Source organism: Chiloscyllium plagiosum, unplaced genomic scaffold (assembly GCF_037043375.1).
Source record: "Chiloscyllium plagiosum isolate Xiang-an unplaced genomic scaffold, Cpla_swu_hap1 HiC_scaffold_15, whole genome shotgun sequence".
In the NCBI taxonomy this organism is placed as follows: Eukaryota; Metazoa; Chordata; class Chondrichthyes; order Orectolobiformes; family Hemiscylliidae; genus Chiloscyllium; species Chiloscyllium plagiosum.
This window is the reverse complement of record NW_028270153.1, coordinates 47,166,680-47,183,054: the sequence shown is the minus strand read 5'-3', so window position 1 is coordinate 47,183,054 and position 16,375 is coordinate 47,166,680. Positions and strand designations below refer to the sequence as shown.

Sequence of the window (16,375 nt, the reverse complement as noted above, 5' to 3'; positions counted from 1 at the left end):
CAAGTGTGAGCAGATCCTGCTGACAAGTGGGAAATCTGATTTTTTTTTTTTGTTTTCCTTATTGTCAGAGTATGGCACCAAATCTAAATGTTCTTGTTGATCAGGAGGCTGTGTACTGGAGTTCACTTGCAATGAAGAATCAAATGTACCGCATCTGCAGTGGGTCTTCAATCAACAATCTTCTAGTTTAAGGATGGAGTACTTCTAATACTGCACCAAACTGATTCTAAGGGAATTCAGCTAATGTTGTTTATTTCTCTCACAAGTAATCACTTTAACACCTCATTATAACATACTTTGCTCTTAACTTCCAAAAACAGTTTTGAAGAATCCAGTGTATTAAATCCTGAACAAACATACACATGGATAAATGAGAACAAATTATTTCCTTGGCAAAAGTTATCAAATCTGGAATTCCAAAAACTGAATGAGCATTCATTTAAAGCTATATTTTTATTTTGAAACAAATTGCTGGAGAAACTTGGCAGATCTGGCACCATCAGTGGAGAGAAATCAGAGTTAAAGTTGACAATGAAGTCCTTGAAGGAACACTGGGCTCAACTCTGCTTTCTCTCCACAGATGCTGCTAGACCTGCTAAGTTTCTCAGCAATTTCTGTTTTTGTTTCAGATCTTCAGCATTTGCAGTTCTTTGTTGTATTGGATTTCCTGGCTGTGGAATATTTATTATGAAGACAGATTGGATAGACTGAAATTTTTGTTTTCCTTGGAGCAGAGGAGACTTGAGGGAGTGAGGTGCCTGATTGAGATATATAAAACTTTAAGAGCCGTAGTTAGGGTAGACTAGGGTCATAGATATAAGTGACAGGAACTTTAGATGGGATATGAATTTTTTTTGTCCACCCAGAGACTAGTGGGAATTCTGGTAGGTGGGATAGAGACAGAACCCCTCATAACAAGAGCTGGAAACTAGGATTAGAATAGTTAGGTGCTTGCTTTTGACCTGCACAGACTTGATGGGCTGAATGGCCTTTTCCGATTCTGTAAACCTCTGTGAATGTGTAACATTTATGATCCAATGAGAGCCATAGATTGCAAACTCATTTAAAATGTTAAGGAATGTTCAAATGAAATCAATGAGAAGTTCTGAGGAAGTTATATCAAAGTTTCACAACCTTGGTGAGTGAAGCCCAACAGTGTAAGACCCAAATATTGGTTTTCATTGTTACCTTTTTGGTTAGTTGTAATTACCTGCATGGTCAAACCAGACCTCAGTCTAAATAATTTTGAAGTGTGTAAGTTCTTTTGTCTGTTATGATACTGTACTAAGCCTTAGAGAATAGGATACTCCTTAAATAGTTGATTTTCACAGTGGCCACGAGCTCAAACCAGTGGTAGGGGGTGGTGGACTTGGCTTCTGCCAGGGGCAGGAACAAAAATAGTCTAGTTATTACCTATAATAATTCAGCAACTGTTAGAAAGGGCATGCCGACCTTGGATAAGAACTGAATGGATTTAAGTGTGGAACAGGCTGCCAACACTCAGCAAAATCACATTTTACTCAGATTATCCGTAAAATCCATTCCAGGAATTGTTCCCTCAGTGCAGGTCGGCGGAAAATGGGGCGCATTTTCGAGCAAGAGTGATTGTCACCGCTTTGTAGCGAGAAATGACAGCCCAGTCTTCTGTAATTGTCCACTGGTGTCCATGAAATGCCTTAAAATCGTTGCCATGGCTGTATCCAAATTGTACCTTTGACCCTGGCAAGCTGACAAACAAGGAGAGAGAGAGAGAGAGAGAGGCTGCCGGGTAGAGCACACCACCCAGCACCAGACAGACACAGACAGAGTTAGTGCTGCAAATATGTCGGATAGTATCCCTCTGCAGCCTGTCCGCCACAAGAAAATCCACGATTCCAAACAGAGGAGCGGGTAAGAGACAAGCTGGGAGCCCCGGCCGGGCGGCTGCAGGGTAGATCAAAGGGGAGGGTTTGTTTTTTTATATATCGGGATAAAGGCATGGAATAAAACAGGGTGTCAGATCCCTGTGTTGTTCGGAAGCGGGGGTGGCGATGGCTGTTGGTTTCTCGGTGACATTGCTTGGGGGAACAATGCTGTGACCACCCAGCCCTCTAGGAAAAGGCACAGAGTTCCCCCCTCCCCAGCAGTGCCCCTTCGTTAGTATCCTCCCTCTCTATCGCTCCAACCGAGTGAGGTGATGATCCATTTCAGAGTGAAGACGCCTAGCCCTCAGCCTGTAGCAATTTCAGGCGCCTTCATGAATAATTTACTGCTTACTGGGAATGCGAACCGCCGGCTTCCTCCTCTATTAACATCGAGAGGCAAATCCGTGTGGGGTACGAGAGGCAGAGATTTATGCACAAATCGTTTTGTTGTTGATTTCTGTGAAAACAAAAACCCGTTTTGGGGGAGGGGGCACGGTGTCAGGTGTGGTGTGTTAATCAGACTCTGTCTTGAGTTGAAAGATGTTTAAGTCGTATTTCCTGGACGGTGTCCGCTGTCCTGGGTTTTGGGGGAAATGAGTACGCTCGTTATGTTACCCAGCTCCTTCCTGCTTTCTCTCGCCATTGAGAGAGTGTGCCGCTCCCTCCGTCTGAAACACTTGTTCTTGTGAAATCAACAATCCAGGAATTCTGATCTTCAGGCAGGGCCATCATATTCCTAGTGCGGGGGAACAGTGCTGCTGAAAGATTTTTGTTTTTGTCTCTGGCTACTGGAACTGGAAGAAGCCCAGGGGATGACCCGCTGCTCAGTGAGCTCATGGGGTTGTCATGTCGCCTGGTTTCAGGGTGGAGCTTCTCCTTGTCCTCAAATCAACACCTTCCCTCACAACGAAATATCAGGCACAACCTTTCTCTGGCAAGAGCACTTATTATTAATAAATACCAGAATTAGGTGGAACCCCAAGCAAATCTTCTCCAACGACAATTTACACACAATAGGCTTCTTGTAGAACATTCTGTCCGAACACTGAATATGCTTTATCATCGTGTCCCCCCGACCATGATACACAAGTGTCAAGAACCTGACTGCAGTTGGAGTTTTCCTTCAGGTGGAATGTGTTTGCTTACAATGTGCATGGTGGCGCCATTTGTTACCTTAGCAAAAGAGAAGTTAACTAGCATCTGCTGTAAGAATGGCATGTTTTGCTCTGGGGCGTAAACCTTTGCTTTTTAACTGACTTTGTGGAGGTGCCGTCGAACGCAATGGAAGAATGATAGGGTGTTGCACCAGAGACAGCCCCTCTGTTTATTGGGTGCTCCGTCAGACAGATTGGCTGCCTGCACCAGGGATTTAATCTCTGCATGTGAGGCGTGAGAGCGAAAAGGTGAATAGAGACTACATTTATTGTGTGGGCGTTGGAGTCTATACTTCATTCAGTGGGGAATGTGCTGGCCAATAATTGGCTATAGCAGCAGCATCTACAACTGTAGAGAGATGGGGGAGAAGTGCCATGGTTGTCCATTGGTCCTTCGGCCCTTCTTATAGTCTATATTTGTGGCTGGCCGTCAGGACTGAGGTGACATCATGCCTTCTAAATTACTTCAGCAGTGTCCACTCGTGACAGTGTAACCGCTGACCTTTCAGTACCGGATAGCCTCCTCTTAACCTGCCTGATTTGACAGTTGCAAGCTTAGCTATTAGGAGGCTACCTTTTAGAGGAGAAAAAAAGTCCGGTATTCTCACCCCCAGCAAGTGTGGACTCAAACTTCCATTTGATAATTTACTAAAGGTTGTGAGAATATTGTATACATAGTGCAACATTTTAAGTCAGGAGGTATTTTATTCATATCTGCAGCAACTAACTTGGACGTGAGTTTCATTAGCAGCTTCCTGTACAACAGATAAGATGCGATGCGTAGACCTTCAAAGGGAGTGCATCTCCATTGTTTTTGGAGCAGTTCTGACTGGTTAATTTCATTTTCTTTGGGTTGGCTTGAAATTCTAACATGATACACTTTTAGAACCTTGTCTTGAGATGTAGCAGTGGTCTGACAACCAATTGTAAATACACCAGAAAATATAGTTATATAAGATTTTTTTAAACAAAATTGAATTAGAGATGGAAATAATTGGAATAGAAGTGAGTTTAGATCCTGGAATGCATGCAACCATTTCAACTAGGATAACCAGGAAAACAGCTTGACAGTTGCCAGTACAATCAGACTGGTGTAAACAGCTAAAGGTGGAAAAAGAATATGGGCAAATTATATCAGCAAGTGCTTGTTGCTTCTTACAGAAGGAATAGTCTGAAGTTTGTTTCTGGTTAAAAATTATGATCTGCGTTCAACCTTTGTTACTTTAACCTTGGGGCTGTTGTTAAAGTGTCTGCACATTTGTTTGATGCTTTAAATTTATATAGATATCACTGAGTTAAACTCTGAATATTTACGTTAAGATACATGTATGATATTATTTCTATTTATGTAAATATGAAATGTGGTTAAAATGAGCTATGTGATCAAATTTTGCCTTTGAACATAATTTTGGTGTTTACATCATTAGAAACTCCTATGAAAAGTAAGTGCCATTGAGAAGAAAAATTGCTGAGTTTACCCAATATATGGGGCATTGAAATACTAATATTTGATGTCTTAAGTGCTGAAGTTCCTGGAGAATACATGTAACTAATGTATCTTATGTTGTTTCCATGATAACATTGTTTTTTGTTATTGTAATGTAAGTGCACTGCTTCTCCTGAGGAGCAGGTGGGAGTTTAGAATGGAGCATGTGTTTAAAAAAGGAGTGGAAATAAATATGGAGCAAAGATGAAAACAAACAAAAATGATTGTGAAAAATACAGAAAACTACAAGTAAGTAAACAGAAAAAGGAATTGGCAATAAAGACCTAAGGAAAAGAGAGTCAACATCAGCAACCAATAAGCAAGCAATCCAGTGTGAAATAGACGAGAGAGGGATTCAGTTTCCATGTTTTATCTGTGTGTTTGTATTTATTTGTGGAAGTTAGAAAAGGAAAAACAAAATATGATGATACACAAAATATTTAAATATGGAAGATATTGATGAAGGCCGAGCTGTGGACATTTTCAAATGGACTTCAGCAAGGAATTTCACAAGGTTCTGCATGGTAAGGTCGTGTGTAATCCAGGGAGAGCTAGCCATTTGGATACAAAATTGGCTTGAAGGTAGAAGAGAGAGGATGGTGGAAGGTTGTTTTTCGGACTGGAGTTGTGTGACCAGCAGTGTGCCGAAAGTGGACCCAGCACTGATCTGCTTTTCACCATTTATATAAGTGATTTGGATGTGAACATGGGAGCTATCGTTAGTAAGTTTGCAGATGACACCAAACTTGGATGTGTAGTCAACAGCCAAGAAGGTTATCTCTGAGTACAACAGGATCTTGCTTAGATGAGCCAATGTGCTGAGGAGTAGCAGATGAAGTTTAATTTAGATAAGTGTGAGGTGCTGCATTTTGGAAAGGCAAATCTGAGCAGGACTTATACATTTAATGGTAAGGTCCAAGGGAATGTTGCTAAACAAAGAGACCTTGGAGTTCAGGTTCTGTTCATAGCTCCTTGAAAGTAGAGTTGCAGGTAGATAGGATAGTGAAGAAGGCATTTGATATGCTTTCTTTTATTGGTCAGAGTATTGAGTATCGGAGTTGTGAGGTCATGTTGCAGCTGTACAGGACACTGGTTACACCAGTTATGGAAAATTGCATGCAATTCTGGTCTCCTTCCTATCGGAAAGATGTTGTGAAACTTGAAAAGGTTCAGAAAAGATCTACAAGGATGTTGCCAGGGTTGGAGGATTTGAGCTACAGGGAGAGGCTGAATAAGCTGGGGCTTTCTTTTCCCTGGAGCGCTGGAGGCTGAGGTCTATAGAAGTTTATAAAATCATGAGGGGCATGGATAGGGTAAATACACAAGCTCTTTTCCCTGAGATGGGGGGAGTCCAGGACTAGAGGGCATAGGTTTAGGATGAGAGGGGAAAAATTTAAAATGGACCGAAGGGGCAACTTTTTCACGCAGACAGTGGTGGTATATGTATGGAATGAGCTGCCAGAGAAAGTGGTGGAGGCTGGTACAATTACAACATTTAAAAGGCATCTGGATGTGTACATGAATAGGAAGGGTTTAGAGGGATATGGGCCAAGTGTGATGGTAGGTGGGACTAGATTATGTTAGGATTTCTGGTCGGCATGGACAAGTTGCACTGAAGGGTCTGTATCCATGCTGTACATCTCTATGACACCAAAATTGTTCATGCCATGGACAGTGAAGAAGTCAGAGTACAACAGGAGCAAAATAGGAATTGCTGGAAAAGCTCAGCAGTCTAGCAGTATCTATGTAGAGAAATCAGAGTTAACATTTCAGGTCGAGTGACCCTTCCTCAGAACTGATGATATTTTCCTAGCTACCAGTTTATGTACAGAAGGAAGGCTTTGGAGAAGGGGTCAGGAGTAAACAATAGTGGGGATAATGAAAACCTCATCAGAGAGAGGAGCAGAACTTCTTCAAGGTAGGCTTGCACAGAAGAGAAGTGACAGTTAGTACAATGAGACCTTAATCAGATGGGCTAATGGGCCAAAGGAGTTTAATTTAGATAAATGTGAGGTATTGCATTTCAGTAAGGAAAGTCAGGGCAGAACTTAGTGGTAGAGTCCCGGGGAGTGTTGTCAAACAAAGAGACCTTGGAGTGCAGGTTCATAGTTCCTTGAAGGTGGAGTCCCAGGTAGATAGTATAGTGAAGAAGGTATTTGGTATGCTTGATTAGATTAGGTTACCTATTGTATAGAAACAGGCCCTTTAGCCCAAGTTTATACTGACCCTTGCTTTTATTGGTCAGTACATTGAGTGTGGGAGTGGGGAAGTCATGTTGAAACTGTACAGGACATTGGTTAGGCCACTTTTGAAATATTGTGTTCAGTTCTGGTCTTTCTGCTTGACAAAAGGTGCTGTTAAACTTGAAAGTGCAGAAAAGATTTACAAGGATATTGTCAGGGTTGGAGGCTTTGAGCTATAGGGGAAAGCTGAATAGGCTGGGGCTGATTTCCCTAGAACTTTGGAGGCTGAGGGGTGACCCTATAGAGGCTTTATAAAATCATGAGGGGCATGGCTAGGGTGAGCAGCCAAGGTCATTTTTGCAGGGTAGGGGAGTCCAAAACTAGAGGACATAGATTTAAGGTAAGAGGGGAAAGATCTAAAAGGGACCTAAGGGGCAAAGTTTTCGTGCAGATGGTGGTGTGTGTATGGAATGAGCTGCCAGAAGAAATGGCAGAGGTTGGCGCAATTGCAATATTGAAAAGTCATCTGGAATGGTACATGAAGAGGAAGGATTTAGAGGGATATGGGACCAAATTAATTTTGGATATTTGGTCAGCATGGATGAGTTGAACTGAAAGGTCTGTTTTTGTGCTGTACAACTCACTGACTCTATAAGTGTTCAAAATGTTAGATTTGTTATTTCAGTCTTATTTCTCACCTAAGATGTTGCTATGTTAGAAGGAACTTCAGGTTTGTAAATTAAACTGTCTTGTGCACTAACCACAGGGAGCCTTTAACTGTAATTGTAGTTTAATTGTTGAGGTCAGATTTGGTAATACAATTTTGTTGATTGTGAAAGAACAACAATCCCTTTAAGTAAGTGAAAAGGCATTAAATACAACATTTGTTTTATAGTGGGTGGTGATTTGGTGTGATATGGAATGATTTATAAAACACTTGATCACAACTTTCAAACTGGGTTTCCATCTTAAATCTTCAGTCTTCTATATCTTCAAGTATCAGTTTTAATGGATGTTATTGCTTGAGGATCTTGCAATGTGTTTTCTCAATACTGTCACACTTTTCAACAATTTCAATGCAGCATTGCATTGCTGAGTTGTAGACAGCTCCAAATTGCAGAAGTACCAAAAGTTGACTTTTATGGAATGACAACTCGAGCTCCATTAATATAGTGGGTAAAGTTTTAAAAAATTAGTCATCAGTGTGTCAAGACCCAGCATTGTTCATCAGCTATGATAGCTTGAAGTAAATTAATTTATTGAAGAAGAATTTTCACTTGTTTTTAGTCACTTATTGATTTTTTTTTTCCTGGTCCCTGAAATGAACAGAATGCACAACATCTGTAATAAAAAGAGAACTACACTCCAGCTCTGCCAGACTCCAGAAAGAGAAAATGTAAATTGATGCTTCAGTGTAATGCCTGTGTCAATATGATTTGGTGATGATTCCATTTTGTTAGTTCAAAGTCCACCACAATAGCAACCATTTGACAACCACCTGATGAAGGAGCAGCGCTTTAAAAGCTAGTGCTTCCAGATACACATGTCGGACTTTAACCTGGTGTTGTGCAATTTTAAAAAATAAATATAGTTCATCAGCATTACGTGGAATCCAAATGGATAATGTAGGCTTTCTAGATGTGTATCTGCTGAAGGTGAATACTTGGAAAAGTAGCATCTGAGTAGATGTAGACCTGTGTACAGTAGGCCAGCAACAATTCGACAGGAATATTGATATTATTTAGTCCATTTGTGTTGCTAATATTGCTGCATTCTGTATCCAGATACCAAGAGCTTCGTTTATAGAATATCTTTGAGGGGCTCCAGCGTTTGATCCTTGGCGAAATGTATTCGAATGAGATGACTGTTTGAGAGTGGGAACATAGTTCAACTACTGAACTGCTGAGACAATCTTGAAATTTATTTTAATTCTTACTGATGTGTAACTCTGTCAATGCATACCAAATGTCAACCTGTTCTGCTGGTTTATGGTCATACCATGTGGCAATGTAGTTGAATGAATTAGTGAATTAGCCTCAATCAACAGTAATAGAATTTACCAAATACTCAACAAGTTTAAACAAGCCTAATCTGAACTTGTTCAGCAGTTCATAAATTAAACTATTCGTCTTGTCACTTCTGGAGACCCCATGGCTCCATCTTTGAGTGTTCTTCAACTTTGGCATGTTTGACATTCAAAAAGCATATAAATGAAACTCTATTTTAATGACTTTGAGACACACTTAATCTCTTCAATATATTTATAGTTGATTATATAGTTTTGCTTCATGTTGTGTTCCCCAGTGGACTTAAGTTGAATGGGGAAAAAAATGTTAGGAATTCAAAGTTCCATCCTATCCTTGTGGAATGATATGTGAACAGACATGGGTTCTATTCTGCATTATGTTACAAAATGCCATTTCAGATGAATTCTATCTAGACTGCAATTGGAAATCTTTGAAATTGGAGCAGTTGATGTTCCTGATTTCCTTTGTGTTTGTAGATTGATTTCCAAGTTTGCTCTACATGGAAACATTTCATGGGTAATGGCTTAAAAATTCTGTCTGGTCTGTGCAAAGTATGTGATAGCTTGCTGACTCATCATTTTTCATAGAGGCGGTGGTGTACCCAGAGTAAAATGTAATTCCTCAGGTAGGCATTTATTTTTCATTTCCCATCTAGAAGAGCAATGAAAATAATTCTGAGATAGTAAGGACTGCAGATGTTGGAAGTCCGAGTTGATAAAATGTGGAGCTGAAAAAAATACAGCAGGTCAGACAGCATCAGAGGAGTAGGAAAGTTGACATTTCAAGTTGGGACCCTTTATCAGAACTGGGAGGGAGCTTGGAGATAAATGGGGGTGTGGGGCTGGAGCAAAGGTGAGTGGGGAAAATAATTTATATTGGTAACCAAAGAGAGTTTGGAGTTTCTTCAAAGACGTGTCTGTTATAATAAGCCTGATTTGAACTGAGGTCAGAAGCTGTTTGGACAAATATATCAACTACATCTTTTGACCATATCTTGTTTGGTTGTTTTAACTATTGATTTGTACATTGCTCACAACCTTTTAGTGGAAAGGAATGCTCCAAACATCTGTTTAAAACAAAACTATCTAAATTGAAAAATGGGCTTTATTTTGACTTAGAAATTGGTTTACTGGTCCAGTAAAGCTATATATTGTACTGCTGTTTGCTGCAAAATTATTTTTGTTCTGAATGATGTCCATCTTCCAATAAGTACAATTAACAGTGTGCTCTGAAATTTGAGTTGGTAGGGCACTTTGAACATGATGAGTAGCTTGCCAACATTTTTGGCTTTCATGTTTTTTTTTTCTGCTTTCTAACTCAAGAAATGAGTAAATATTAACCGCATAGCATAGTACTGGGTCCTTGTAATGTTCAATTCATAGGCTTCACAGGTGGAATGGTCCTGTTTATGGAAGCTGCTTTGCTATCACAGATAGCGTTGCGAGAAACCAAAATCATAACGGAAAGATTTATCCTTTTTTTGTTTTTTCTTTCTCTGAGAACTTCGTAATATATGGTGTGTGCAGTTCAGAGGATGGTAATTGGTCTTGGTTACCATGCTTGTGTGTCTTTTATTCAAGCATGTGTTTGAACACCAGGGATTGATAGGCTATTCAACTGTGTAACACCATTAAAACCAAGCTATATTCTGTCTTCCTGCAAGATTTGAGATTCTTCCAGGATCTGAGCAGAAATGTGAACACAATTTTTTTTACTGAAGCCTGCTCTGAATCTGAATGAATTAATTGTAAAACAGTTAGTGATCAGTGATCCAAGCTTTAGAAATGATTAGGGTTTTGTCTTGACAGAATGTCTATATGCACAGGGTGCAGTGGATATTGAGCTACCTAGACAAGTAAGTTGTCAAGGACTCGGTTTGCTGACCCTACATAGGATAATGGCAGAGTACACTTCAAATTAGTGGGGAAGAAAATTGACTATGACTGCTGTCAGGAAAATCCATCCTACAAAATGTTTCTGTGTGGAACAGGAAGAGGCAGTGATAGGTTCAGATATTTTGTTGAATCTTCCATGAAGAAAAGGGGAAATAATTTAGTATCAATGGATTCTGATTCTGGATCATCCAAGATGGAGGATGGGGAAAATTTCTGTCTGTAACAGCTACTCCTTTTTGTTTTGAGGTATTTTAGGAGCTGGAGGTGATTTCCTCAAATTCCAGGAGCAGCAATTACTGTTTTATATGCTGTTGCATTGTTTTGGAACTTTGGGGGGAAAAAAAAAGTCAAAACAACAGCAATTTTAAAAGGGAGAAGACAGACAAAGGAAGCACATGGTGAGGTCCGTGCAGGAGACAGGGAAAAAAAACTGACACCAGAGTGAACCTGCACAGTTACTGCCTTTGCTGTTTGAATTCATGTATTGTTGGACGTCGGAGTGCATCTGAGAAAATTAACAAACAGTGAAATTCACAACTGATCTTGGAGGAACTGTTTGGGTGAAGATCACAGCACAGAATCCGATAAGTTAATTGTTTTAAGTGGCTACAGAAAGTCTGCAGTAGTGAGTAGAGTGGGTTCTTTCTTGATTATGTTTTTTGAGATATGTCTCTTGATTAAACTTAATATATAAGCCATAACTATTAATCTAACCTAGGGCAGTGTTTTGTAGAGGAATAAGACTGTTATTTTCTGGGTCTGTAGATTATGAAGGAGCAAAAATGGCCTTTAGTAGAGTGATGTGTGTTTCTTGTCAGGTGTGGGAGTTTAAAGAGAGTTTAAGGGTTACTGTGGATTATATCTACAATAAATGCTGTTGCAAATCTTATCAGATTGAATGGATTGTTTGGAGAGACAGTTAGAAGCAATGAGGAATTTGCAACAGTATGTGATGGATGGCAGTTATTGGAAGGGGGGAAAGTTACAGATACAGTCACGTAGATGGGTTAACTCCAGGAAAGGTAAGAGAGGTAGGCACCTAGGGCAGGAGTGTCCTGTGGCTACACCCATTTCAAACAAGTATGCTGTTTTGGAAAAAGTAGGGGGTGATGAATTCTCAGGGGAATGTAGCACGAGCAGCCAAGTTTCTGGTATTGAGACTGGCTCTAATGCAATGAGGGGTGTGTCAGGTTCCAAGAGATCAATTGTGTTAGGGGATTCTCTAGTCTGAGGTACAGACAGACGTTTCTGTGGCCAGCAGAGAAAAATCAGAATGGTGTGTTGCTTCCCTGGTGCCAGGATCAAGTATGTCTCAGAGAGGGTGCAGATTGGAACCAATGACATAGGAAGGGAAAAGGTTTGAGATTCCGAAGATTGATTACAGAGAGTTAGGCAGGACTTTGAAAAGGAGGTCCTCGAGACTAATTAATATCTGGAATACAGCCGGTGCTACGAGCTAGTGAGGGCAGGAATAGGAAGGTAGAGCAGATGAATGCATGGCTGAGGAGCTGGTGTATGGGAGAAGGATTCACATTTTTGTATCTTTGGAATCCCTTTTTGGGTAGAAGTGACCTGTACAAGAAAGACAGATTGCACCTAAATGGGAAGGGGACTAATATACTGGCAGGGAGATTTGCTAGAGCTGCTCGGGAGGAATTAAACTAGTAAGGTGGGGGTGGGGGGATCCCAGGGAGATAGAGATCAATCTGAGGCTGGTACAGTTGAGAACAGAAGTGAGTCAAAGGGACAAGGTAGGACTAATAAATTAAACTGCATTTATTTCAATGCAAGGTGCCTAATGGGGAAAGTGAGGTCTGCAGATGCTGGAGATCAGAGCTGAAAATGTGTTGCTGGAAAAGCGCAGCAGGTCAGGCAGCATCCAGGGAACAGGAGAATCGACGTTTCGGGCATAAGCCCTTCTTCAGGAACGGGGAAGGCAGATGAACTCAGCATGGTTAGGAACATGGGACTGGGATATCATAACAATTACAGAAACATAGCTCAAAGGATGAGCAGGACTGGCAGTTTAGTACAAATGCTACAAGAAGGATAGAAAGGGAGGCAAGAGAGGAGGGGCAGTGGCCTTTTTGATAAGGGATAGCATTATATCTGTGCTGAGGAAGGATATTTCTGGAAATACATCCAGGGAAGTAATTTGGGTGGAACTGAGAAATAAGAAAGGGATGATCACCTTATTGGGAATGTATTATAATTTTCCTGACTATTAGGGGGTCTAAGAAACAAATTTGTAAGGAGATCTCAGCTATCTGCAAGAATAATAGTGTGGTTATGGTAGGGGATTTTAACTTTCCAAACATAGACCGGGACTGCCATATTGTGAAGCGTTTAGATGGAGAGGAATTTAAGTGTGTACAAGAAAATTTTCTGATTTCAGTATGTGAATGTACCTACTAGTGAGGGTGCAAAACCTGACCTACTCTTGGGAAATAAGGCAGGTCAGGTGACTGAGGTGTCAGTGGGGGAGCACTTTGGGGCTAGCGACCATAATTCTATTAGATTTAAAATAATGATGGAAAAGGATAGGTCAGATCTAAAAGTTGAAGTTCTAAATTGGAGAAAGGTCAATTTTGACGGTATTAGGCAAGAACTTTCAAAAGCTGAATGGGGGCAGATGTTCGCAGATAAAGGAACAGCTGGAAAATGGGAAGCCTTCAGAAATGAGATAACGAGAATCCAGAGAAAGTATATTCCTGTCGGGGTGAAAGGGAAGGCTGGTAGGTTTAGGGAATACTAGATGACTAAAGAAATTGAGGGTTTGGTTAAGAAAAAGAAGGAAGCATATGTAAGGTATAGACAGCATAGATCGAGTGAATCCTCAGAGTATAAAGGCAGTAGGAGTATACTTAAGAGGGAAATCAGGAGGGCAAAAAGGGGACATGAGATAGCTTTGGCAAATAGAGTTAAGGAGAAACCGAAGGGGTTTTACAAATACATTAAGGACAAAAGGGTAACTAGGCAGAGAATAGGGCCCCTCAAAGATCATTCCTGATGAAGGGCTTTTGCCCGAAATGTCGATTTCGCTGCTCATTGGATGCTGCCTGAATTGCTGTGCTCTTCCAGCACCGCTGATCCAGAATCTGGTTTCCAGCATCTGCAGTTATTGTTTTTACCCCTCAAAGATCAACAAGGCAGCCTTTGTGTGGAGCCGCAGAAAATGGGGGAGATGCAAAATGAGTATTTTCCATCATTATTTACTGTGGAAAAGGATATGGAAGGTAAAAAATGTAGGGAAATAGATGGTGACATTTGCAAAATGTCCATATTACAGAGGAGGAAGTGCTGGATGTCTTGAAACGCATAAAGGTGGATAAGTCCCCAGGACCTAATCGGGTGTACCCGAGAGCTCTGTGGGAAGCTAGAGAAGTGATTGCTGGGCCTCTTGCTGAGATATTTGTATCATCGATAGTCACAGGTGAGGTGCCGGAAACTGGAGGTTGGCTAACGTGGTGCCACTGTTTAAGAAGGGTGTGAAGGACAAGCCAGGGAACTATAGACCAGTGAGCTTGACGTCGGTGGTGGGCAAGTTGTTGGAGGGAATCCTGAGGAACAGGATGAACATGTATTTGGAAAGGCAAGGACTGATTTGGGATAGTCAACATGGCTTTGTGTGTGGGAAATCATGTCTCACAAACTTGATTTAGTTTTTTGAGGAAGCAACAAAGAGGATTGAGGGCAGAGCGGTAGATGTGATCTGTATGAACTTCAGTAAGGCGTTCAACAAGGCTCCCCATGGGAGACTGGTTAGCAAGGGTAGATTTTTAGATTAGATTACAGTGTGAAAACAGGCCCTTCGGTCCAACAAGTCCACACCAACACTCCAAAGAGCAACCCACCCAGACCCATTCCCCTTCACCTAACACTATATGGGCAATTTAGCATGGCTAATTCACCTAACCTGCACAACTGGAGTACCCAGAGGAAACCCACGCAGACACTCGAATGTGCAAACTGCACACAGACAGTTGCCCGAGGTGGGAATTGAACCCGGGTCCCTGGCGCCGTGAGGCAGCAGTGATAACCACTGTGCCACTGTAGATCTCTTGGAATACAGGGAGAACTAGCCATTTGGATACAGAACTGGCTCAAAGGTAGAAGACAGAGGGTGGTGGTGGAGGGTTGTTTTTCAGACTGGAGGCCTGTGACCAGTGGAGTGCCACAAGGATCGGTGCTGGGTCCTCTACTTTTTGTCATTTACATAAATGATTTGGGTGCGAGCATAAGAGGTACAGTTAGTAAGTTTGCAGATGACACCAAAATTGGAGGTGTAGTGGACAGCAAAGAGGGTTACCTCCAATTACAACAGGATCTGGACCAGATGGCTCAATGGGCTGAGAAGTGGCAGATGGAGTTTAATTCAGATAAATGTGAGGTGCTGCATTTTTGGGAAAGCAAATCTTAGCAGGACTTATACACTTAATGGTAAGGTCCGAGGGAGTGTTGCTGAACAAAGAGACCTTGGAGTGCAGGTTCATAGCTCCTTGAAAGTGGAGTCACGGGTAGATGGGATAGTGAAGAAGGTGTTTGGTATGCTTTCCTTTATTGGTCAGAGTATTGAGTACAGGAGTTGGGAGGTCATGTTGCGGCTGTACAGGACTTTGGTTAGGCCACTGTTGGAATATTGTGTGCCATTCTGGTCTCCTTCCTATCAGAAAGATGTTGTGAAACTTGAAAGTGTTCAGAAAGATTTACAAGGATGTTGCCAGGGTTGGAGGATTTGAGCTATCTGGAGAGGCTGGAGCGGTTTTCCTAGGAGCGTCGGAGGCTGAGGGGTGACCTTTATAGAGGTTTACAAAATTGAGGGGCATGGATAGGATAAATAGACAAAGTCTTTTCCTTTGGGTTGGGGAGTCCAGAACTAGAGGGCATAGGTTTAGGGTGAGAGGGGCAAGATATAAAAGAGACCTGAGGGGCAGCTTTTTCGCACAGAGGGTGGTACGTGTATGGAATGAGCTGCCAGAGAATGTGGTAGAGGCTGGTACAATTGCAACATTTAAGATGCATTTAGATGGGTATATGAATAGGAAGGGTTTGGAGGTGATATGGGCCGTGTGCTGGCAGGTGGGACTAGATTGGGTTGGGATATCTGGTCAGCATGGACGGGTTGGACCGAAGGGTACTGTATATCTCCCAATGACTCTGATTCTCAAGTGCACTTTAATAATTGGTGTCATGTCGGCCCAGATAAGGTATTGAAGGTGTAACTCCCAGTGAAGGTGTCTGTGCCACAATAGTCAGACTGATTCTAATCTTTAAAAACAGATTTACAGAATCTTATATGGATTCATGCAGTTTTTGAGCAAAGCAAAACGTAATTCTGCAAGTACAAATTCACCCCACAAACTTGTATGTGGTTGTGAGAGTTGGGGAGGGATGTGAGAGGGTGTGTGTATGTGTGTGAGTGAGTGTGAAGGGGTTTAGGTCTATGAGAGGGTGTCTGTATGTGTGTGTCCGTCTATCTGTGGGCATAGTGCAATAGGGTCACCTGTAGTGTGACATGAACCCAAGGTCCCAGTTGAGACGATCAGCCTCTGCTTGGCCACTTTTTTCATTGCTGCCTATCCCGAAGTCCGCCTTGGAGGATGGTCACCCGAAGGTCCAAGGTAGAAGACCAAACAGAGGCTACGACAATGCACCATGCCTCAGGACCCCTTTGCCTGCAGCGTATGCGATAGACAACATTGTCCGAGTCACATGAGTACCTGCCA

The 16,375-nt window shown here is 41.7% G+C and overlaps 1 protein-coding gene across 1 annotated transcript in view; it reads left to right on the top strand.

Moving 5' to 3' along the window:
- The first annotated feature begins 409 nt into the window (after positions 1-409).
- The window catches only part of atp9a (ATPase phospholipid transporting 9A), a 187,617-nt gene continuing 171,651 nt past the window's right edge, over positions 410-16,375 (top strand). The window contains exon 1 of the mRNA XM_043710245.2: positions 410-1,890. Within this exon, the coding sequence (XP_043566180.1) occupies positions 1,823-1,890 (68 nt within the window). The 5' untranslated portion in view covers positions 410-1,822. The remainder of the gene's footprint in view (positions 1,891-16,375) is intronic.